Genomic DNA, 24558 nt, shown 5'->3' with positions numbered 1-24558 from the left:
TTGTTTAGATCATTGCATCATTATTGTTGTCACTCAAGGACTGTAGATTACTGTGCTTGGATCACTGTAGCATAACTGTTGCCTCTCAAGGACAAATCAAGAATATATATATATATATATATATATATATATATATATATATATATATATATATATATATATATATATATATATATATATATATATATATATATATATATATATATATATATATATATAGTGATAAATTTTTCCAACTGTGCAAAACCAATTTCAAGGGAAATTTTGAGTCATGTTCTGGAAAACTCTGTATGTTGCCTGAGAAGCTTCACTTTTATTGTGGAGTGCTCAAAGGGGTTTAAAAGGGTAATTCAGGTACTGTATGGTGCATAAAATTATTTATAATTTTCTATTGTGTAGAGTTGAGACTAAGTGGGGAATTAGTAAATTGTAGGGTATTTTTGTCCAGTTATACTGGACTGTACAGTACAGTATTAAGTTTCAATACTGGTATTTCTTTGTCTTTACAGACGCTGCGACTCCCCTCATATATGGTGGGCTGTGTTTGGTGTGGTCTGCTTGCTTGCTGCTGCCACAAGGTTCTACAATGTGGGACAACCAGAGCATGTTGTGTAAGTATCGCATGTTTTAAGCTGAAAAGAAAATATTAATAAATACCTTATTGTAAATACCATACAGTACAGGTACTGTATCTACTTTTACTTTACTTTTATCCTCTTCACCACTGATGCAAAATATTTTTTTATGGAATCTAATCTCATTTTCAGGAAAGAGTTTTATACATTCATAGTATCCTGTGTATTCTCTTGAATACACTTTTGTGTAGCTACACAATTTGAGAAGGAATCCTCTTAGGTTTAGTATTGTACTGTACAGTACTCCAAAATTATACAAACTGGGAATGGGACCTCAACATCAAAGCACTGTATTGTAAATATGGAAATATCTATGGTGACAGTACCGTATCTTTGAATTATATTAGCGAGATAAAACTTTGTTGGTGGTATTTGGAGAGAGCTAAATACAAGAGGAGTGGATGGTTAGTGTTAGTCAGTGGATAAATATCACGGGTCTGACACAGCACATCTTCGCTTTCACTTTGTAGCTGTGGCACACTGCCCTCAACCCTGTTATTGAGAACCTTCCTGGTATTATCAATTGATGTGAGTTTTTTTACTTTTTGCATATCTGTTGTAAAGGTAAATGCTTATTTGTTCTATTTGGCTTGGATGAACACTAAGAATACTGTACTGTATTTTGCTGAGCGCTGTATTGTAACAGGCAGGAAGTAGGTAACTGTTGTTGCAAGTCATTGTAGTGTCATGAGAGATTCTGATGTGGCAAAATCCGAATTTGTACATGTAATGCTGAAACTGATATTTTGCAGGAAGTGGTATATGTAGATTGATGTAATTAATTAATTGTTAGTGGTATTTAGATAGAAATCTAATAAATAAATCATAGATATACAACATGTTAAGTGAAAGAATATTACCCTGTTCATGAGTACTGTTTATACTTTCTCATGTCATTTTTTGCTAGTGTTCAGCAATGACAAGCAGAAGCAACTCTTGCCAGTTTTTACATAATGTAATATTTAAATGCAACAAAGATGCAAGTACAGTAGGTAAAAAAAATACAGTACTGTAATGTACAAGTTTGCTGTTCTGGTCAGTGGTTGAAACTTTTGGAAGATGGAAGTTAAGTGGATTGTTTATATTTTTTAATTCTGAAGCATAAACTAGAACATCTAATAGCTTGTAGTTTATGGCAATGCAATTTTATTTACATTTTTTATCTTTTAAAGCCCTAACGGGTTGTACTTAAGAAGGCAAATTTTGGTGCAAAGGTGGTTGTGTGCTTTTGACGAAATGATACATTTTTTGTATATGTTATGGCTGTGCTTAGTGTTAATTGATGCTTTTTGGTGTATGTTATGTATGTTCTTTGATTTCCGATTCATTTGTTTCAACAGGTGGGATGAAACTCACTTCGGCAAGTTTGGTAGTTGGTACATCAATCGAACATTCTTCTTTGATGTTCACCCTCCTCTGGGAAAGGTAAATACAGAATGTTGAACTGAACTTGTGCAGTATTACACAGCATTACAATTGATACATCTGTTTAAAAATTTTGATAGAAATGGAGGAGAGGGTTCAGGACTTTCAAAATTGACCAGAACTGTACACGACTTATTTCTATTGGGTACCTACAGACACTTAAAAGTGGATATTGCAGTAATGCATTGTGGTTGGTAAAATGGTACACTACTGGGTACAGGTATCCCTTTGTTATTGATCGTTCACTTGGCAATTTTTCGGTTTTGCGATTTAAAATGTATAACTCCCTTTGCTATTTATCAATTGTCATTTTTCGATTTAGCGATCTTGGACTCGCTGGAAAAAATTCGGGAGGGAAGTTGGTAAAACTGGGGATTCTGTGCTCCAAGTGTGCATTAAAATATAGTACAGTACTGTAATGTGACATAGAAATAAAGAAAATACTGTACAGGTGCTCCTCTACCCACGAATGAGTTACGTTCCTGAGGGTTGTTTGGAAGTCCAACTTTACTCTTGTAGATACCAAACATATTGTAAAAAATGAAAGGATCATGGATATTTAGTACAGCTATACCCTTTAATATAGCCTTAAAACCTGGTTCACTCTTCTCCTCATAGGTAATGTTTGTTCTATCTGGAATTTTCTTCAAAATAATCCAGTCATCCACATTAAACACCTGTTTTGGCAGGTAACACCCCCCCCCCCTCATTGATGATGTTTGTATCTCTGAAAGTTTGTAAGTTGAACATTAAGTAGAGGAGCACCTGTACTGTATACTATAGATATGAAACTAAACAATAATAAAAAGAGCATAGGTGTGTATACATGGGTAGTGAACATGTGTATTGAGACAGTGAGCTGTAACTGGCCAGCCACACAACCCCTTCCACCCCTTATGTGATATCACGGCATACAGAAAGCAGCCACACACGTCATTTGAGTCAGCTTGGTGACTACCCGAATGAACTGCCATGTGTATACTGTAACAGTTAATGTGGGGAATAAATAAAAACAATAATGACAAATAAAGAAAAACTTTATGCTGCCATTTGGCAGTCCTTTCATGGGACCCTCCCCCATGTCACTCCCCTCCCTCATTCTTGTGGGCTAGCTGCTGAGCATGTAATAAAAATTATCTTTGTTTGGGACCTTATGATAATTAATTAAAATAAATTTCCACATACTGTATGAACGATTGTGTGTACAGTACATGGAACCATAAAAGAAAATAAAAAAAATTATGTATGTATATTTACAAGAAATTAAGAGTTGAAAAATAATGGTTCACAGCTCCGCCTCCCCCACCATGAGTGCTATGTGTAGACGACTCGGCTACGCATTTACATGCCAACTTTATGGATATTATTCCTCATTACCCTTTTTGGGGATTTATTTTTTATCCGTCATTTAGCAATCAATTCACTTAACAACCGGCTTTTCAGGAACTCGTCCCAGTCGTTAAACAAGGGATATCTGTACCAAATATAAAATGTAAGATCCACAAAGCTTGAATGGCTATATGATTATGTGAGCATTTTTTCTCAAGGGATGTTAGTATTGATTAAAATGTCTTCCTCTAGATGCTGATTGGAGCCTTTGGTTACTTGACTGGATATGATGGCACCTTCCCATTTGTCAAGCCTGGGGACTCTTATGAGGGCGTCAATTATTTGGGCATGAGAGTGGTTAGTAGTAGGTCTTGTTGTGTGTTGAGCTTTCAGAATTGTGCATATCCTTGTATATATTCTAGAAAGGTGAATGCTATTATTAACCAAAGCACAGTATTATTTTTTGTATGAACATGCAGTAAATGTAATTATGTATGATTTACAGTGTTGTACCGCAATGGGAGCCTGCTTGGTGCCATTTGCCTTCATAATTGTATGGGAGATGACCTTCTCACTCCCAGCTGCCACCTTATCATCTTCACTTATTCTCTTTGGTAAGTGTTTTGGCAACTGGCCGTTATGTATGTAGAAGATATACAGAAACCTCGAAGGGAAAAATACTGGGAGAGTTTTGGAGGGCAAATGTAGAGAATGAGAAGAAATGTTCAAAACGGAGAAATATTCTGTTCACTTTAGTTGAAGTCCTCAGCTTTTGTGTTTGAAATATTTTATTAGCAAGGATTTAATCTGAATTTGACATGTTTGACAGATGTGGGGTTATTGACCCTAACACAGTACATCTTGCTGGATCCCATTCTCCTCTTCTTCATCATGGGCTCTGTGGTTGGCATAGTGAAGTTCCACGGCCAACAAAAAAAGTAAGTATATTTTGGTATGATTTTCTAAAGGTTAAGTACAGTACTGTATACAGTACTGAATTGGACAAATGTTTGTAATGACTACGGTAGTTAATTTATCAGTCTTGAAAATCTTGTGAAAATGTCCAAGAGTACATGGAAAAGGTTAGTTTGTACAAAAATACAAATACAGTATGATTAAATTATTTTCGGACTTGGTGGTTTGAAACCCCATTGCTGTACGGTGGGGTTATGTTCCTGGAAAACCCACTGGAAGTCAAAATATTGCAAATTGGGGTCATTATAACCAGTGTTGCAGTGCCAATTTTTAAGGTGCCAGAGCTGTCAAAATAATTTTCGTTAACTAAACCATATCTATTGATGCATATACCCTGTATATACAGCTGCTACCCGACTTACGACAGGGTTAGGAACACAAATCCAGGTCATAAGTCGAAAATGCAAAAAAATAATACATAGAAAATCTAAAATGAAATACAGTACAGTAAAAGTAATCAATAATGAAGAATGGATACAGTGTGACTGCACTTACCTTTAATGTAGTCAGCTGAATGCACACGGGGCCCCCATAATTTTCTAATTATACATGGAGACTACATTAATTGGATGAAGCAGAGGTGGAGACAGGGCTGGGTGGGTCATCAATGTCGCTTTCTTCAGACAGGTTAATATACAGGGGAAACTTGCTGGTTGAAGGTATTGGATCATCTTTTGGGAGTGAAGAGGCAGCACTGGTGGGGCGTGAGGAGACAGCAAAGGGGGACTTCTTAAAATATATGTCCAATTTAGACTGCACAGTTTGCTTTTTCTTTTCATTATAAATTTCCCTGTAGCAAGCAAGTGCATCGTGGACCATTCTGTCAACTTTGGCAAAACGCTCAACATTTTGATCCATTCCGTCAAACATTTGCATCCCCTTATTAAATGTAGCAAATGCCTCTGCCATTTGCTTCACTGTAAAAATTTTGGGGGGTGCAGGTTCTTCTTCTACATTTAGACTCTTCTTCCTCTGCATTTTTCTGTGCTTCCAGTTCGATAAGATCCTCGTTACTTAGCACTTCTGCTACACTTTCAACCAACTGCTCAACATCTTCATTATCAATTTCTAACTCAAGCTGTTTACCCAACTAAACTATCTTGTTACTAATCTGAGAAATTACTTCATCTTCATTAAATCCTCTGAAACTGTTCACATCTTTTCAGGACCTTCTTCCATATTCCATTCATGCACTGACCTGTAACCTCATCCCATGCTGCAGCTATGTTCTTTATGCATTTCAAAATGTTGTACTCCTTCCAAAACTCTGATTGTTTTCTCACCTTCAGTAGCAGCAACAGCCTGAGCAAAGGTCGTTCATAAATAATTAGCTTTAAAAGCTGTAATAGCACCTTGATCCATGTGTTGGATGATAGAGATAGTGTTAGGTGGAATGTAGACTGCCTTAACATCAGGGTGCATGTCGTCCAGGTGTGGTGGGTGTCCCGTAGCATTATCCAAAATTAACAAAATCTTAAATGCAATCCCTTGTTGCAGGCAATAATCCTTGGCTCGTGGAATGAAACAAGTCATGAACCAATCCTCAAACAGTACTAGGGTCATCCATGCTTTCTTGTTACTTCGATAAAACACTGGCAGTGTGTGCTTGCTGACATGTTTAAAAGCCCTTGGGTTCTCTGAATGATATAATGTGAAGGGCTTTATCTTGAAACCAGCTACATTCCCCCCAACAGAAGTGTAATTCGGTCCTTGAATGCCTTGAATCCTGGCATTGTTTTCGCCTCTTTGTGGATGTATGTCAGTTCAGGCATGCGCTTCCATAATAAGCCAATTTCATCCATATTGAATATTTGCTCAGGCAAATAATTTCCCTCCACAATGACACGATCTAGCTCCTCCTTAAAAGCTTCAGCAGTACCAACATCAGCACTTGCTGCCTCTCCACTCACCTTTATACTATGTAAACTGTAGCAGTTCTTAAACCTTTGGAACCACCCATGACTTGCTGTGAAGGTTTGGTTGCACTCATCTCCTGCCTGCTCCTTCAGGCTTTCGAAATGGCTTCTTGCCTTAGCCTGTAGGGTTAGAAGGCTTAAGGGTACATGCTTTTGTATCTGTCTTCCATCCATATCCTAAGAAAATTTTTCCTTCATGAATAGGACCTTGTCTTTTCTTCGTTATTATAGTTCCCTTAATAGGTGCTGATCCTTTCACTACCTCACGAATACGTTCCTTGTCCTTCAAAATAGTAGATATGGTTGAGTGCGAGAAGCCTTGGTTGCGTGAAATGGTTGCTATCGTTTTTCCATTTTCATACTGCATTATTATCTTCATTTTCGTGTCAAAAGTAATTTAATGTCTCCTTTTCTTCTGAGCACCACCAGCACTCTCACTTGTACGCTTGCCAGTCACTCTAAAGTGAATTAGATACGAAAATAATGTCGGTACACAGCGTGATTCGTTGCGAGAACAACGACAGCCAAACACCAATTAAACGCTTTACGGCTTGGGTGCTGTATCCATGAGGCGGCGCGACCCAGCCCACGCGAGGCTCTTGTACGGGCCGATACGTTTCGGTATAGAAACTACGTGCGTCATTTGAAAAAATTTGGCACTGACTGCGGAGGTCGTATGTGCAGGTGGTCGTGCCGACTGAGGCAGGTCGTAAGTGCGGGTCGTCGTAGGTCGAGTATGTCGTAAGTCGAGGAGTATCTTTACAGTATATATATATATATGTATGTATGTATGTATGTATGCATGCACTTTCACCCAACAAGAGATTAAGTTTTGACCAACTGACCAAAAGCTTCAAGGGTTAATATTGATTTCTCTATTTTAATCTTGCATGTCCAGTGTTATAATTAATTTTGTAATGGTTCTTCCATATCACTTGATCTTCATACATCTCTCATGATTCTTCATTCAATATATCCCTTCATCATTTAACTTCCTGAGTCCTAAATCTGTTAGTTATCTCTATTATATATAAAGTTCTGTATGAGGTCATTCACACTTAACTCATTGTATGATTATATGTGACATTATTATGGGTTTTAAATGGCATCAATGTTTTAACCCACAGGCCCTTCGGTGTTTCTTGGTGGTTTTGGCTCTGCTTCACCGGGTTCATGTTATCAGGCTCTGTGTCAACAAAGTTTGTTGGCCTTTTTGTGGTTCTCTACGTAGGTTTGCACACTATCAAAAACCTGTGGGACCTCTATGGTGATCTCAGCAACCCATTGGTAAGTTTACAATCCTGTTTTTGGTAATTTACATTTTTATTGTTGGCTCTTCTTGGGTAAACTGTAAAATAAGTTATGTACTATATACTTTAGACTGTTCAGTGACTTAGATTGAGGATAGCAAAGCCCTTTATTAAAACATCTCTTAGTCTTCTAAAATTGCTGTCTTGCAGATTCTTACCAAAGTTCATGGAAGAAATCCTTAGTTAGGAGTATACTATTTATTCACAACTTGGGACAGATGGATTCATATTTGAGGCTTTAAGGGTTCAGCATAATTGGTATGCCGTACTGTATGGTTATTGATAAACTATATTTTCATTCCAGTCGTATGTGGCTAAACACTTCTTAGCCCGGGCTCTGGGTCTCATTGTCCTGCCAATAGTTCTCTACTGCGTCTACTTCTACATTCACCTGACAGTCTTGTGTAAAAGGTAACTGTTAATAGCCAAGTATAGTTAGGCTTGTTATATAATTTGAAATCATTGTCAATTATTTTTGTATGTTTGAAATGATTACTGCCAATTCAACAAGAATGTCCTGAATTAATAGATCTGAACCAGTTTTGTAAGAGATTCCTTGTGGATAACAGAGGTTGGTTTATCAAATGCATATTGCCTATCTGTCCGTTATCTTCACTACTCCCACTTTTATGTTTAAAGATCAAAAACTTCAGAAACTTACAAAGATGGGTGTAGGGGGGAGTAGTGCAGGACAATTACATAATGAAATAGAAAAAAGATAGACAATTAGAAATAATCACCAGTACAGGTTCAAATCCTCAATTGGTAAATAAAATAGCCAAATATTATGTTGTGCCCTTTGTAGTCCCTTACTAAATATCTATCTTTAACTTTTCAGTGGCAATGGCGATGGTTTCTATAGCTCGGCATTCCAGTCACAATTGGAGGGCAACTCTCTGTTCAATGCCAGTATGCCACTCGGTGAGTTTCCTTCCTCAAGTTAAAAAGGTTAAGTGGTACAGTGGTAATGCACGTATCTCTTCCCATTATGTCAAGGGTTCGATCCTCGGCCCGGACACACGAGAAGGGTTTTATACAGTGTGACCCTCACTACCAAATGTCACAGGTTTCCCAGATTCCTTCTGTGCTAACTGCCAGAGCGACTAGTAAGCTGATAAGTATCGAAAATTGTAAGAAAAAAGATGAGCAACAACCAAATAAAAATATATATCCTGAATTTGTGGAAATAACTATTGTACTGTACAGTATTGTATATGATAACTGTACTGAACTCTATTTATTATTTTAGTTATATGCACATTTTTCTCACTGCAGAAGTTGCATATGGAGCAGAAGTGTCACTGAAAAATGCCAGAACGGGTGGTGGATATTTACATTCTCATATCCACTTGTATCCTGAAGGTGCAGGAGCCCGGCAGCAGCAGATAACAACCTATTCTCACAAAGATTTTAATAACAAATGGTAAGTTATAAGGATTTTGATAATTACAGTATTGTATTGCTGTAAATTCAAGAATGAGTATTAGTCTATCATTGTACAGCAGTGACTTGTGCTTGTATACTGTATATCAACCTCATTTGTTTGTATTGTAATATCTTAGGGATGGTAATTATTTTGAAATTTGTAATTTTAACCCCAGCCTCCAGTAGTACAGGTTAACAATTATTACCATTTCTAGACTTCACTGACTTACTGTCTTCTTAAAAATTAAGACATTTCTGTTGTCTTTAGTTTTTCGTACAAATACTGTATAGCAAAGATTTCCTTATTCCAAACCACAACATGAAGAGAGATTAAACTTACTTTCCTGAAGAAAATAAGCAGATAGGAAACTACTAATACAAAATTTGTAAAGTAGTGATAAACAAACTTCCAAATGTATGGGAAGAATACATTACAGGTCACATTGGCCACAATTTGAGACTCAACATAACCTATAGGGTTGGGGCCACAGTGCACATGGGTGGGTTAGGATGAGCCCCATGTAACCTGCAACTTAGGACATTATACACTGTACTGTAGTTAAAATTGCTAAACACTTGGATTTGGAAAATATTGGATTAGTTTTTAGTTACTTAAACCATTGTTTGCTTAAGAAAAAAATAGAGAGTATTATTTGCTGTAAGCAGTGTGCTGTCCTTGTAGGCTTGTGAAGAAATGGAATGAAGAGCCTGGCGATTGGGAAGATGATGAACCTATAGAACTGGTTAAGAATGGAGACCTTATTCGTCTTGAACACGTCCCTACTGGTAGAAACCTTCACTCACACCGTGAGCAGGCGCCTGTTACCAAGAGGCATCACCAAGTGACTGGATATGGTGAAGTAAGTAAATTGTTAGTAAATCTTAAAGATCTACAGGATATATATTGAGTTGGAGACTTGTGTAGTGGTTTCATATTTTCAATTTAGTTGAGGAGCTCATAAGGTGCTCTATAGAGTTTTTTGTACTTCTACGTAATTCTTTTTCCTATTTTGATGAAAGGTGGCTGAACAGCTGCTAATGCCCTGATTATTAACATGGGTTAGTATAATCATTGTTGAGCATGTAAGGAAGGAACCAAGTCCACCACTCGACCTTTGGCACTTCGTTTGCGAGGTGAAAGGTTAATTAATTGGAATATTTATTCTCATGTTACATGTCACTGAAGTAGAAAGAGTGTACTAATCTATAATGCCCTTTTATTTAATGGGTGTCATATTTCTTGAGGTAGGATCAGAATATGAAAATTTTGTTTTGTGTATTTTAATCATCACAAGCCACTGAAAATGTTATAAAAAGCAATAGTAGAATAATATGTTGAAGTTTAAGCTGTGGAATATAACATTGGTGATCTTAAACAGAGACAATCTAATTACCCTTTTTAAGTGAAGGAAATAACCCCTGTTGATAGTGGTTAGTAGCATGAAATATATTCACTAACTATGGTGCCACTTACATTTCAGAATGGTATTGGAGATGTCAATGATGTGTGGCGTGTTGAGATAGTAAATGGCGAGGAGGAGGAAATGGCAAAGGCAGTAGTTCACAAGATCAGATTTGTACACTATCTGGTTGGATGTGCTCTCATGTCACACAATAAGCAGTTGCCAAAATGGTAAAAATTTACTTGTGTTTTTTCTCCCAAGTATTTGCATGTTTTAAAAAGTCCTGAAGAATAAATAATTTTAATTCTTAAACATGAAGGGTAATGGTTTCCTTGTTAGTACAGCATTGTGTTCTGAAACTTTCAACTGATTTAGAACTTATAACTGATTTTTTACTACAGGGGCTATGAGCAGATGGAAGTCACCTGTAACCCAAATGTGCATGACCCAAACAACTTGTGGAATATTGAAGACAATGTGTTCCCCAAATGTGAGTGTTCTTTAAATTTCCCTGTAATGCATCATATGTCAGGGATGATGACAAATCCAGATGTGATGGCCAGACCAGTATGTAGACTTGAAAGCTAAAATATTCAGATTGATGGATGATTTGACAATGAGTAGAGATGTTCATAATGTTTGGAGAGAACTCGGCCTGTGTTCCCACTGGGTGTAAGGAAGCAAACATGTTGTCTAGGGAAAATTACCTCTGTAATGATTAGGGTATATACTCGTACTTAATGGTTATCATGCCATCTACAGTAATCGGTGGATTTAATTAAAATTTGGCAGTTGTACCATACTGTATACAATAGATATGTATGTCGGGCATCATGGAGGGTGTGGAGAAATATTTTGAAAGTATACTCTGAGGGATCTACAGTTTTTATAGAAAATTCTATCGGTTTGAAGTGAGTAAAAAAAATAATAAAAATAAAGCTTGCCACTGTTGTTGTGTATGCTTTAGTAGTATAGCACATGTAGCAGTCATTGAGGGCATTTATATTCATAACACAACTCTTAGTACTACAGGTGAATTAAAAGATTAATGACTACCTGTACACTACATATATAACTTAACTAATATCTTACTCATTTTTGTGTCTACAGTGCCCAACTCCAGCTTTGCGATCTATGCACCACACTTCATAGAGAAGTTTCTCGAGTCGCACACCGTCATGTTCCAGGGTAACTCTGGCCTCAAACCCAAAGAAGGAGAAATAACTTCTCAACCCTGGCAGTGGCCAATAAACTTCAAGGTGTGTACATATACCAGTAAAGTAAGAATGTTTAGTACAGGTTGTACCTCTCTAGTCCGGCATTCTGTGGCCCGGAACGATTTTAGTTTGCCCATGGAGAAAATTAATTTGAGTCTGGTACTTTTGATGTTTGGCTAAATTTGGCCTTATTTACCCTACTTTTTTGGCGAATTACTACCTGTAATAAAGCAACATCCTAATAAACCAACGGAAATAACACCGATAAAGTTAAATAAAAACTAAAAACAACACAGAAAAGTTCTCATGTTCTACAGCTTTTGTTAGAGTTGAACCTGATAGCTTGGCAACTTCGTCTTCCGAGTAAAAACACACACAACAACATTGGCTGTCCTTATGTTTTCAACTTTACCACCACTGGTGGGTAGAATTTTTGTTTTAAATTCAGAAACATCAATTAAAATATATATGAGCAGTAAATAAGTGTTGCTTTCATATTCGTATGTAGAGTAACGACGATATGTTTTCACATGTGCGCACTTACATACGCGATCTCACTTTTTTTTTACCATTAATGGTTAGCTACTTCCATTTAATAACATTAAATAACATTACTTAAAACAACCATATAAATTTTACTACAGCTACAACCAGGGTCTTATTTTATTCAGTTTTATATGTAGAACCAATCAGTCACTGGTTTTGTAAACATTAACGAAAACAATACGGTCTCGTATCCTCGTGTTTGAATATTCCACGTATTATTCATGAATTGTATTATTCATTTTGCACACATAAACATTAATTCAATAAAAAATTAAAAACATTAATTAAAACATATATGAACAGTAAATAAGTGTTGCTTTCATATTCTTATGTTAAGTAATGACGATATGTTTTCACGTGAGCGCACTTACATATGCAATCTCTTTTTGTTTTACCATTAATGGTTAGCTACTTCCATTGTTCCATTTATTAACATTAAATAACATTACTTAAAACAACCATATTAATTTTACTACAGCTACAACCAGGGTCTTATTTTCTTACGTTTTATATGTAGAACCAGTCAGTCACTGGTTTTGTAAACAACGAAAACAATGCTGTCATGTCTCCTCGTGTGTTTTAATATTCTACGTATTATTAATGAATTGTATTGTTAATTTTGCACACAAACATTAATTCAATCAAAAAGACATTCAGTAATAAACAATAATTAATGTTTTGTACATAGAGAAATAACACTGTTTACACAATTGTACATATCTGAACGTTGGCGGGCCTCTCAAACCCATCGAAATTCAAGTTTCCGCCATCAAAATTTTAAATTGTGCAGTTTTTTTTTTTTTGCCTAAATAAAAAACGTTGAATTAAAAACTCGAAATTTGAGAACCTACTGTACAACATTTAACCCTTCAATATATCTTCAAAGAGACCACGAAGCAGTGAAAGTGGTGCTAGTGCTTCCAAGTGTATGCACAAGTAACTATCTATCCAGGAAAAGGGTGAATTTCCATGGTCCCGTACCGGTCAGGTCCCGAGTTTGCCGGACTAGAGAGGTACAACCTGTACGGTTTGAATAATTTGCTTTGTAGTGTAAATTAAATCATACTGTACAGGGTGTCCTTGTTTAACACTGGGATTCTGTTCTTTGAAAATGTAACTCACTAAAATGACAATAAACGGATCATTTATTCCCCAGAGAATTATATGATAGAAATGGGAGGAGTTAGGTTTGAGGGATTTTTTATTTATTTTATTTACTTCATATTAATTTTTGCCAGCCAAAAGTCATTGTAGTATTCAGTACTGAAATTTTAAAGACCTTCTATACTTTGAAGTACAGTAGTAAATAAGTTGAACAATTTAAATACTGTACTTCCAAATGATATAACTTATCTATTAATACCAAATTTGAGTCTAAAAATAAGAAAAAGTTGTTGTAATGTGTGCATAGAGGCATGACAGGTGGGTGATGGACAAATGAAGAAATGTCGACTTGAAATTTACCTCCACCCGAGAACCACTAAAGAAAACACTGGGAACAGGTATATGATGTGTTGACATCCTATTTTTTAAGTTCCTACAGTATTTTTGCCCTCATAACCAATTTGTAAAGAATTTTGAGAAAATAATTCATAGTTTTCTGTAATTAAAATAAAAAGTACTTAAAACTAATCCCAGCATTGTTCAGGAACGTGTAACGTTGGCCATGACGAAAACCATTGAACACTACACAACTTTACTTTATATGGATATGGGACTTAATTCATGACCAACACTTTAATGAAAAAATGCTCGTTGAGGTGACTTTGTGAGGACACCCTGTATAATGGCCTTTGTATTTTATTTATTGGGTTGCTAATGTTAAGAATATAACATCCTCGATTGAAGTTAATGCAAACTGTAACATTTTCTGGTCTGCTTATTTTCACAATGTAGCACTAGACTGGTAAGAAAGTTACAGATACATACCTAGCTTCATCTTAGGTTGAAATAAACAATGATATTGAGCATAGGTCTTTAAACATTATGTGGGGCAATGGAAAAAAAATTATATCGGGAGAGTTCTCCAGGTACATTAAAGGTCCTCGGTTAATTAATTTGCATAAATTGTGCTGTTACTGATGAGAGTGTACAGTTTCATCTTCATTCTTGACTACAGTACATAACTTTCATGCCAGGAAAATTGCCAACCTTCTCAGAAAAAAATATTATAAAGCCTTTGGTTTGTTCAGTAGCATTAGATTTCATAAAAAGTTAACTACTGGCTAATTTTAATATTGTACAATAAACTTTATAAGCGTGCCTAGATGCATAGTTTATTGTAGGAATGCAGGTTCAGCAGTTCATTTAAAATGGCATATAATAACCTATTTCTTTTGATTGAATTTTAGGGACAGCATTTCTCTGGTGGGAATCCTCGGATTTACCTTCTAGGAAACCCAGTAGTATTCTGGGGCAACCTTCTGGCTTTGGTACTATACTTCTCTCTCTACACATGGGATTCTTTCCAAAATAAAAGGGGCTTTTACATTACTCCAGGTGTTAGAGGTAATTGGTTTGTACAGAATAATCCTGCAGTGCATGCTGAACTTTGCTTTTTTTATAATTTATGTATGATTTTGTCCTTTAGAATGTTTTCTAGATAGTGGTACGTATACTGTTTTTGCACTTGTGATGTCTTGACCTGTCTCGTCAGTGTGATTTTTCTGCACCATTTTATTAATTGAATATTCATTTCAATCTGACAAGTGTTCATCAGAACCATTATTGGTTGTTGTAAAATGGTTTTACATTTACTTTTAAATCTGAGAAAGCTTGTACTTCAAATAGAAATTTCTGTATACTTCCTGTTGCTGAGGAGCAAGTAAGCTAATTCCGTAAGGTAAGTGTTATGCAGATCCCTTTTAATTGGAAATGCAGTATTCTTCATGGAAGATCACCACATGTCTGTTGGTATGTTACACAAAATTTTAATTGATTGTGTTTGACTGTCCAGAATTTGTGTATGTGATGTTTGTCATGTTACTCTGTTTAGGGACAATGGTTTTCGGCCATTGATGGCTTCAAGGTGTATCTGCTTGGTAACCCCATCATCTGGTGGGGCAATTTGATTGTTCTGGCTGCTTTCGTGTTCGTCTATTTCTACCATGCTTACATGATGCAGAGAGGAAAAGTAGTTGATGCAGAATACAGAGGTATGTTGGTGTATTTTTGCCATATGTCATGTCTACTTTTTATAAAATTCAACAGTACTGTACTGACAATGGAGTTTTACCTTGCAGAATTATAAACTGCATACACTGTACAGTATTTAGATAGTTCCCTGAGTGATGATTAACAACTCCACTTATAAATGTATAGCTCTAGCTTGTTATTAAGAACCAGATATAATGTGTAAACTTTTTAGGTCAGATTCTGATGACTCATTTCTTTATGTAACTTGGTACTTACTGTACTGTTTACTACAGTTCGTTTCCTCTGATAATCAGCAAATTCCAACATGCTTGTTTTACACTAAAAGACTGAAGTAAGATCTAATACATTCATGACTCGTGTTGTGGTGCAGCTCGTCGTGACAAGACGTTAGAAGCTTGTGGCTGGCTGGTGATGGCATGGGCCTTACACTACCTGCCCTTCTACGCCATGGGCCGCATCCTCTACTTCCACCACTACTTCCCAGCTCTCCTTTTTTCCTCCATGCTTACTGGTAAGATTTGCTCATATAATTTAAGAATCTCCAAAATTCTTGCATTGTAGCATTTGTGGCAGTCCAGTAGTATCCAGTTCATAACTTGGTAACTTAACTTTTGTAGTTAACTCTGAATCCATTAATGTTTATTTTTAAGGCTTCCAACATTCTTATAAGTATTATTGGTGACTGGAGCATAGCTAAATAATAAGTTATGGGTCCGGCAGTGACACCAGAGTGTGATCATTTACTCTGGTGAAATGTTGGAGACTCCATTTTCCAGATTTTTCATTAATGGCGACTTGGTATCATTGTTGTGCATAATTTACTGTGACTGTCCTTGTACTTATACCTATATCAATCCGGTACAGTACAGGTATCCTTTGTTTAACGATGGGGAAGCAATCCTGAAAAACCCACTGTCAAGTGAAATGATCGCTGTACAAGGAATAACGAGGAATATCCATGGAGATGGCATGTAATTGTGTAGCCCAGTCTCTGACTCGCCACCCAGTAACACTTGGAGCGGGTAAGGCAGAGCTGTGAGCTCGTAGTGTTCAACTCCTAATTTCGGACAGATATACGAGGGTTATTCAATAAGTAACCAGACCAATGAATATAACTGCAGAAGTAATGATTTATTGTTAATGATCATATTCCTATTTCTCCACATAATCTCCCTCTACAGCCATGCACTTGTTCCATCTTTCTACGAGTTTTAGCCTATCCTGATATGGAAGGTTTCTAAGTCCCGGAATCATTTTTGTCATTCTTCGCTGCACCGACTCTAGTAAATTTATATCCATTCTATAATAAGGGCACCAGAACTGAACCGCATAATCGAGGTGTGGCCTGACTAGCGCAAGATATAGTTGCAATTAGACCTCTGCACTCTTGTTACTTACACTTCTAGATATAAAACCCAATACACTGTTTGCCTTACTTCGAACATTAACTCACTGTTTTCTAGGCCGTAGGTCCGGGCTTACAAGTACCCCTAGGTCTCTTTCACAAGTCGACTTCTCTAGGTTGATGTTGTTAAGGCTGTATACATTATAAGTATTTGTTCTTCCAATATTAAGTACGCTGCACTTGCTGGTGTTGAATTTCATTTGCCATTTTTCAGACCACCCCTGCAGTTTATTTAGATCCTCCTGTAATGCATTTGCATTCTGCCCTGAATTAATTTGCCGCCCTATTTTGGTGTCATCCGCAAACTTGCTTATGTCACTGCTGATCCCAGTATCTAGATCGTTTATGTAGATTATGAACAAGAGTGGGCCTAGTACTGACCCCTGGGGAACCCCACTGGTTACACGGCCCCACTCAGATTTAACACTATCTACGCTGACCCTCTGCGTTTTATCGGTGAGCCATGATTTTATCCAATTTAAAACTTTCCCCTTGATACCATGAGCCTTAATTTTTCTCAGAAGCCTCTGATGCGGTACTCTGTCAAATGCTTTGCTAAAGCCTAAGTAAATAACATCGTAATTTTCGTCATTATCTACTACCTCGAAGACTTTCCTAAAAAACGTTAGCAGATTTGTTAGACAAGATTTTCCCTTTGTAAACCCATGTTGAGAGTCGTAGATTAATTTGCTTTTCTCTAGATGCGATCGGATGCTATCTGCTATAATTGATTCAAGAAATTTCCCCACTACTGACGTCAAACTGATCGGCCGGTAATTTGATGCTGATGCTCTGTCTCCCTTTTTGAATATGGGTACTACATTTGCCTGTTTCCACAAGTCTGGCACAACTCCAGTGTCTAATGATTTTGTAAATAAGTTTACGAGGAGTCCGCTAATCTGTTCCCTACACTCTTTCAAGACTCGAGGGAAAATTTCATCCGGCCCTGGGGATTTCGTTTTCTTTAGTTTATTTATCTTCTTAAGAACATCCTCTTTTCTGATAGTGATATTCTTTCATTTTTCTTCTTCCTTTCCCTTAAATATCAGTTCCACCTCTGGAATTTCATCGCAAATTTCTTCTGTGAAAACTGATAAGAAGTAGCTGTTCAATGCTTTGCTTATTTCTTTACTGCCATTTATCACTTCTCCCCTCCCTGACTTTAAAGGCCCAACTTTGTCCTTGACCTTTGTCCTATATACCTGGAAAAATCCCTTGGGATTTGCCTTGGATTCTCTTGCTATTTTGATTTCATAGTCTCTCTTTGCTTTCCTTACATTTTTCTTAACATTCCTAGATAGTTCATTATACCTATTTCTGAGCTGCTCCTCCCCTCCCTTTAATTTCTTATATATTCTTTTCTTTATTCCTATGTCATGTTTAAGTTTTCTGGTCATCCACCTTGGCTTATTCTTATTTGACCTAATTTTTCTGTATGGTATATTTTGTTCTTGTGCTTTATGTAGTATACTAGTGAATATATTATAGTCATGATCAATTGTTGTCATCTATGACCTCACCCCTTCCTACTGGGGACTGACGTGACTGTTCCCAAGTGACCTCACCTAGGTACCTTCTTAACCCCTGATAATCCGCCAACCGAAAGTTTGGGACTCTGACCATATTGTCATTGTTTTTCGTTTCCCAATTTAGGGTGAACTTAATTTCTCTGATCACTGTTGCCTAGTTCTTCCCCTACTGTGATATCTCTGATAATATTTTCTTTATTTGTTAATACTAGGTCTAATATATTGTCACCTCTAGTAGGTTCTGTAATTAGTTGTTTCAAAAAATTGTCCTGTACTGCGTCTAGGAAGTCTTCAGATTTATAGTCACCTACAATGTTGTCCCAGTCAATATTTCTAAAGTTGAAATCCCCCATAATGCATAGGTTGTTTTATTTTGCTGCCCTACTCATTTCCTGCCATATGGGCTGAGCTGCTTCTTTGCCAAGACTTGGGGGCCTGTAAATCACTCCCATAATTAGTTTTTCTCTTCCTTCCGTGATTTCTACCCACACAGACTCAGTTCCTATTTTACCCTTTATTGAATTATTAATAGAACATTTTAATGTATCCTTGACGAAGAGTGCGACCCCTCCCCCCTTTCCTGTCCTTGTGAAAAAGGTTGTACCCTTCTATGTGGTACTCTGATAAAAAATTTTTGCTTGCCAGATTCATCCAAGTTTCGGTGATTGCTATGACGTCTACATTCTCGGTACATACAACCGCTCTCAGCAAGTCTATTTTATTTCTAACGCTCCTACTGTTTGTATAGTGTACATTTAAACCTACCCTTCCCTGGTCCTGTTTTACCCCTTGTCCTGAGCAACTAATTTTACTTCCCAGGACCTGCTTGTTTTTTGACTCCCACTTTCCCCGACCCCTCTCTACTGGCGAAACCCCCCCTTCGGAGTGACAATTTCACGCTCCAGGGATGCAGACAACGTCTTTACCCCCTCACGAGACAAGTGTACTCCGTCGCGACTGTACAGGTAGTCGTTGCCATAGAAGCCAGTTATCAATGAATGCCCAACCATTGTTTGCACAATGTTTTTCCAGTCGGCAATTTATAGCAATTGCCCTGGACAGCCATTCACGACCAACCCCTCTTCTAGACAAGACACCACATACTATCGGGATCCCTCCCCTATCTCTAATCTTCCCCAGCGCCTCCCTATACCTCTTGAAAAGTTCGTCACTCCTAACCTTACCTATGCAAGGTGCGGCAAAATCTCCCAGCCCAGTTTTCTAATCATTTTTTGCACATACTGTGCATTGTGGGTATTGAAAGTAAGACACGTTGTTCGACCATTTTTGAATTGTTCAAACCCACTTGTAAATGTTCACTTGACTGATGCAGTTGCGTAAATGTTGAAGTGATATTTTGTGACGAGTTTCTCTTGGGTTTATCCCTTCCGAATTTAAAAACTAATAACAGATCGTTATTCTTCCAAAGTACAAAAGTCAAGCGGAGTGCTCATCGTTAATGCAAGACTTAATCGAAACTAATCAAATGAACCGATTAGAACAGACGAAGATGTAACTTATGCATGTCTATACATGTCGTAACATGAACGCTGTGCTTGCGCCTCCTCTTTGCTGTCTAGATAAGTGTCTCCTTAATTATTAATGACCTTTATACACATATACTGTATATATTTTTTAATATTCTGTTGCATGCACACACAATTGTTCATGCAGAATGTGTACAAAAGTAATCCAAAGGAAAAAAAAATAAAGGAAATAAACATTTATGTGCACAGGAGTTAGCACACACAGTGGGGGAGGGTGCGGTGGCATCTCTCGGCTGTTCTGTCTTTTGTGGAGTGAAACAATTGCGAAAAGGCAACACAGTATTTTTTTTTTCATTCTTCACATTTATTGGTATGGTATACACATGAAGTGAATAAAGTCCAAGGACGAGATTCTTAAATCACAAAGGCTGAGAAGAGACTGGGAGGCTCTGATGTGTGAGTGAGTGAAAGATAAATGTCTACAGTACTTGGCAATATAATTTAGCCAGGCCTGCCCTTTTCATTCAAATAGGCCAGCGAGGTATCAAAACGTCATATGACATGATCTGACCTGAAGCCTAGGGGTTAATATAATACACATGGGCCGGATACTCAAAAACATTTATGGGAATGAATGTCTTTGTGTACCCCGTAACTGGACTTACAGTCTCAGATTGGCATACTCGAAACAGATGGTATACTCAAAACAAATATTTGACATCGAACTCCGTAAGTTAAAGAGCGTAACTTACACCAACCCCTGAGGCTCTGTAACACGCTCAACCCAGATGTAGTAGTGACTAATTCCCTATTGTATAAAAAATAATAATAATATATGTTGTAATAATGCTTGTTAGACTTGTTTTATCATTGAATAATGAAGAAAATGTTTTGTACATCAACATACTGAAATATAATATTTCACTTTGTCTTTTTCGTAACTTTTTTGTTGTATAATAAGCGGCTTGAGTGTTTGTATTTGTCTGTTTGGAAGAGACGCATCTTTTGTCTTCTTACAAATTATAAAGTATTTTTTACCAAAACAAAAGGTTTGTATTGTTCACACTTAGGGTAAAAATATGTTTTATGACCGAGTAAACTTGCGGATAGAACTTATTAATGTTGTATAGCCGTAAATATCCCTCAGTAATGAAAACCAAATATGAGGTCAAGTGAACATTCCTGCCAAGACTTCGCCTTGTTTTTCTAATATTCAACCAATAGCCTTAGCCTATTTTTTTATGTATATGGCTTACGATAACATGAAAGGCTATAAATTTCCATGGGCTAGCCAAAATTAAATGATATTAGGCGTAAAATATGGATTGCAATTAACTTGATTAATAGGGGCCTATATAACTGCTTTTTCAGTCTTTGGCAAATAAATGTTTAAACGTGGGGCCTACTTAATTTAGTTAGAACATGAGGATTATTTAAATAAGAAATTATACCAATAGGTTATAGGTTTGGTTATGTTATGGTATGTTAGGTTAGAGAATGTGTACATGGTTTTTTGGTCGAGTGTCAGGCCGTCAGTGAGACACTTTGTCTAGCAGCTACCTTAGGCCTAGTTCCAGACTTTCCTTGAACATTATCATAGGTAGAGTATTAATTTAAGAAAATTTACGACTAATCCGATATACTTTCAGGTTTTAAATTGTTGTTTTTTGTATGAACTTGAAGACAATTCAGACCAAATGTCCCCAACATTGAAAGGAAAACACCAGGGTCTAGGCTAAATGAGTAATTTAAGAGAAGTGATTTGTCATTTAGGTTCGGCAAGGCTATGCTATCAATAACCAATTTATTTGAATTTGCCCAGAATAGCGTATACTTCAGCCTCACTGAAATTAGGCCGTCTCTTCTTGGCTGGTGGTCCTTCCATGTTTACAAAATAATATTGTGCGTCGCTCTCAGCTGATTTCTCCTTCTCTTGTGATTGGTTGATGATTTTGTTAACTGAGCGCTGATTGACCAACTAGCTCCTGCACTGACATCTACCTTCCGACAAGAGAACTTAATTTACAGGGTAAACTTATGAAAACTTACGAAAGGCTTACGGAACTGTGATTAAATTTTGAGTATGCTAAATTTACGGTACTGTAAAGATTCGACAATATATGGTAATGTATCATGCTAAAAGACGTAACTTATGAGGTGTTTTGAGTATCCGGCCCATGGACTGTATGTCCCAGAATGGGGCTTAGGTCAAGTACACAGTTCACCTTGGCTTTAATTTGAGCTAACATCTTCATCATTATTAGTGATTATAATTGTGTGGAATATTATTGGTTTATATTACAATAACACTTTCAGAAAATGTGTAGTACATTGTCCTCCTCCTCCTTGTTATGAAATGAAGATAAAAGATTACTTTAAGCCAGCAGTAGTTGAACAGGAGGATACATCCTCTAGTTCATTTATATGTTTCACTACTACTGAAGTATGTTACAATAGACATGTTATAAAGCACAAGATGGCTATGAAATCCCTGGCATAGAATTTGAAAATCTAGAAACCATGGATTGAAGTACAATAGCCCTGAGTTCTCTTGTTTCCTTCAGGTGTTATAATGGATTACTTGCTAGAGTCACTGCCCAACATGGTTCCTCATTACCTGTCCTCATCGGTTTATCCCTGGGTTACTGGTCTGTTTTACTCCATATTAATTTACAGGTAAGAGCTAAAAGTGTTGTTAATGCTTTATCAAATATTAAAGATTCCAGTTGTTTTTCTATGATTATACTGTACTACAATAGTATAGTGTAGATTTATTTATAAGTATTTTGTATATAGTATATACATGAATAAAATGTTTTTTTTTTTTTTATTTTGAACATAATTTTTTTATTTATTTTCAGTTACTTGCAATTATTGAATTTAAATCTTATTTGGTAGTTAAAGAAGTTACAATTTAGAATCAACCATGTTATATTTGCTCACTGACCATAATATGAATTTATCTTTTTGATAAAGAAAGGCTTAATCCTGTTACATATTGGCAGCTTCTACCTGTTTGCACCACTCGCTTATGGGATGCACAACCTGGACCCAAGTTTTGAGAACAGTACTGTTCACCAAATTCGCTGGCTAGATACATGGGAATTCTAGACCACAGAACATCCACAGGCTGCATTGAGGTATAATTTGAAACTTACCTATTTTTTGTAGTAGAAGATTGAACAAATATTGAACAAGTATTTAATAGTACAGTATTCTTCATGTATACTATACATTACAAAGGTTACTCAACATGGTTTCCCCAAGAAACATCTGAATCTCGAATAGTGAAAGGATTGTGAGGAGGATATATATATATATATATATATAGGGTACACTATTAAATATAAAGTAAGCTATTGTGTTGTTGATCAATTTAGTGTTTTGAAAAGGTTTTATCTGAAAGTAACATTTTGATAATTTAATATTATAACATTCTTTGGAAATTTGCAAGGGTTTTAGAGGTTTTGATAAATTTGCAGCTGATTTTACGAGACAGAATTTTAAGTAAATGTACAAGTTTCAGATAGTTGTCTTATTATGTTAACCCTTAGGCCCCGGGTGACATTCCAGAATGTCCGACCAGCGCGCCCTGGGTGACGTTCCAGAACGTCCGCTTATTCCCGCGATTTTTTATTTTTATTTTAAGTTGATTTTTCTCGATGTATCCTCGATGGGAGGAGGTACTGCCAGAAGCACCCTAACCTGGGGCTTAAGGGTGAAACATAATCTCCATATGTTTCTAACAAAAATGTAGAATCTCAATTTGATCATCATTTAATGAATTCTGAAGCCCAGTAAGCTTACTGTGAATATCCCTCAGAGGATGTTGCTATAATGTGGTCCTCAAGCTGGTCTTGTAGTTGGTGATTGTTCCATTATTTTAAAGCACAATTCCTTCCCTCTCAAACTATTAATTGTTTGTTCTTTAAACAGCAGAATAATTTAACTCGCTGTTCTTGTTTGTACTTGTTGAAAATAATATTTTTGTACAATTTATAATAAAGATTGGATTATCAAGTATTTACCTATCTTGGTTTCCTTATATAAATGTTCTTAACCCTGGCAGGCCTGGCTAGAGTATGTTGCCGAGTAGGCATTTATATTTTGCTCGCTTAGGCAAGAAAACTTCCCAGTCTTCCTTCTCAGTAGTGTTTCAATTTTTGTGATGGAGGGATCTTACCTTTGACTTCACCTACCTCACCACATACAGTACTTCTACCCTCCAAATGCAAATGCAGTAGGGGTCTTGACCATCGGCAGATCTCTGTACAGTTACTGGAGGCAGGAATAATAATAACATAATAAAACGAGCATCCTGAATAATCGGCCTTAGAAGTGATGTCACGTTTTTCAGTAGGATTCATTCAAACCTGGCAGCATGATGGAAGCCAAGTGAGTGACTGACCAGTGGGCTGGAATGCCATTGTAGTAAGATGGTGTATTGACGAACTCCTGAGCCAAATGATTCGCTACTTAACTTTTTTCTGACATTCCTTTGTAATTCAAAGTGATAGGGGCTCTAGCCCTTACGAATTATGAAATTTTACGAAATGGGAGGGACGCCTCCCAAGGGAAAGAACAAAACACAATCGTAATTTTCCATTATCTGCCTCAATCAAAATTTAGAAGTTTCTAAATACGGTACCAGATTTAGGATTCATCAGACAATGGCTCAAACGGAAATAGAGGAGGGGAAAAACTTTTAGGGTAAACTGTAGATGTGCACTCCACAATTGATTATCACATTGACACATAATACTTGTTTATACAGAGGCGGGTGGTTACATCACATGTGAA

At 36.7% G+C, this 24558-nt stretch overlaps 1 protein-coding gene across 3 annotated transcripts in view; it reads left to right on the top strand.

Annotated features, from left to right (window-relative positions):
• The window catches only part of LOC121879952 (protein O-mannosyl-transferase 2-like), a 28833-nt gene extending 5046 nt beyond the window's left edge, over positions 1 to 23787 (top strand). The window contains exons 2-19 of one of the 3 annotated variants that reach the window (XM_042386795.1): positions 510 to 611; positions 1976 to 2060; positions 3642 to 3746; positions 3895 to 4003; positions 4219 to 4327; positions 7408 to 7567; positions 7895 to 8001; positions 8429 to 8511; positions 8866 to 9013; positions 9698 to 9875; positions 10497 to 10648; positions 10820 to 10908; positions 11529 to 11677; positions 15177 to 15336; positions 15708 to 15848; positions 22323 to 22434; positions 22764 to 22898; positions 23313 to 23787. In XM_042386795.1, coding sequence (XP_042242729.1) covers positions 510 to 611; positions 1976 to 2060; positions 3642 to 3746; positions 3895 to 4003; positions 4219 to 4327; positions 7408 to 7567; positions 7895 to 8001; positions 8429 to 8511; positions 8866 to 9013; positions 9698 to 9875; positions 10497 to 10648; positions 10820 to 10908; positions 11529 to 11677; positions 15177 to 15336; positions 15708 to 15848; positions 22323 to 22434; positions 22764 to 22869 — 2095 coding nt within the window. In that variant the 3' untranslated portion in view covers positions 22870 to 22898; positions 23313 to 23787. Of the gene's footprint in view, positions 1 to 509; positions 612 to 1975; positions 2061 to 3641; positions 3747 to 3894; positions 4004 to 4218; positions 4328 to 7407; positions 7568 to 7894; positions 8002 to 8428; positions 8512 to 8865; positions 9014 to 9697; positions 9876 to 10496; positions 10649 to 10819; positions 10909 to 11528; positions 11678 to 14532; positions 14690 to 15176; positions 15337 to 15707; positions 15849 to 22322; positions 22435 to 22763 lie in introns of all 3 variants that reach the window. The other 2 variants (XM_042386796.1, XM_042386794.1) reach the window with 2 other exon arrangements.
• Positions 23788 to 24558: the final 771 nt, after the last annotated feature.

Source organism: Homarus americanus, unplaced genomic scaffold (assembly GCF_018991925.1).
Source record: "Homarus americanus isolate GMGI-L3 unplaced genomic scaffold, GMGI_Hamer_2.0 scaffold29478, whole genome shotgun sequence".
Classification (NCBI taxonomy): domain Eukaryota; kingdom Metazoa; phylum Arthropoda; class Malacostraca; order Decapoda; family Nephropidae; genus Homarus; species Homarus americanus.
This window is presented reverse-complemented; position numbering and strand designations above follow the sequence as displayed.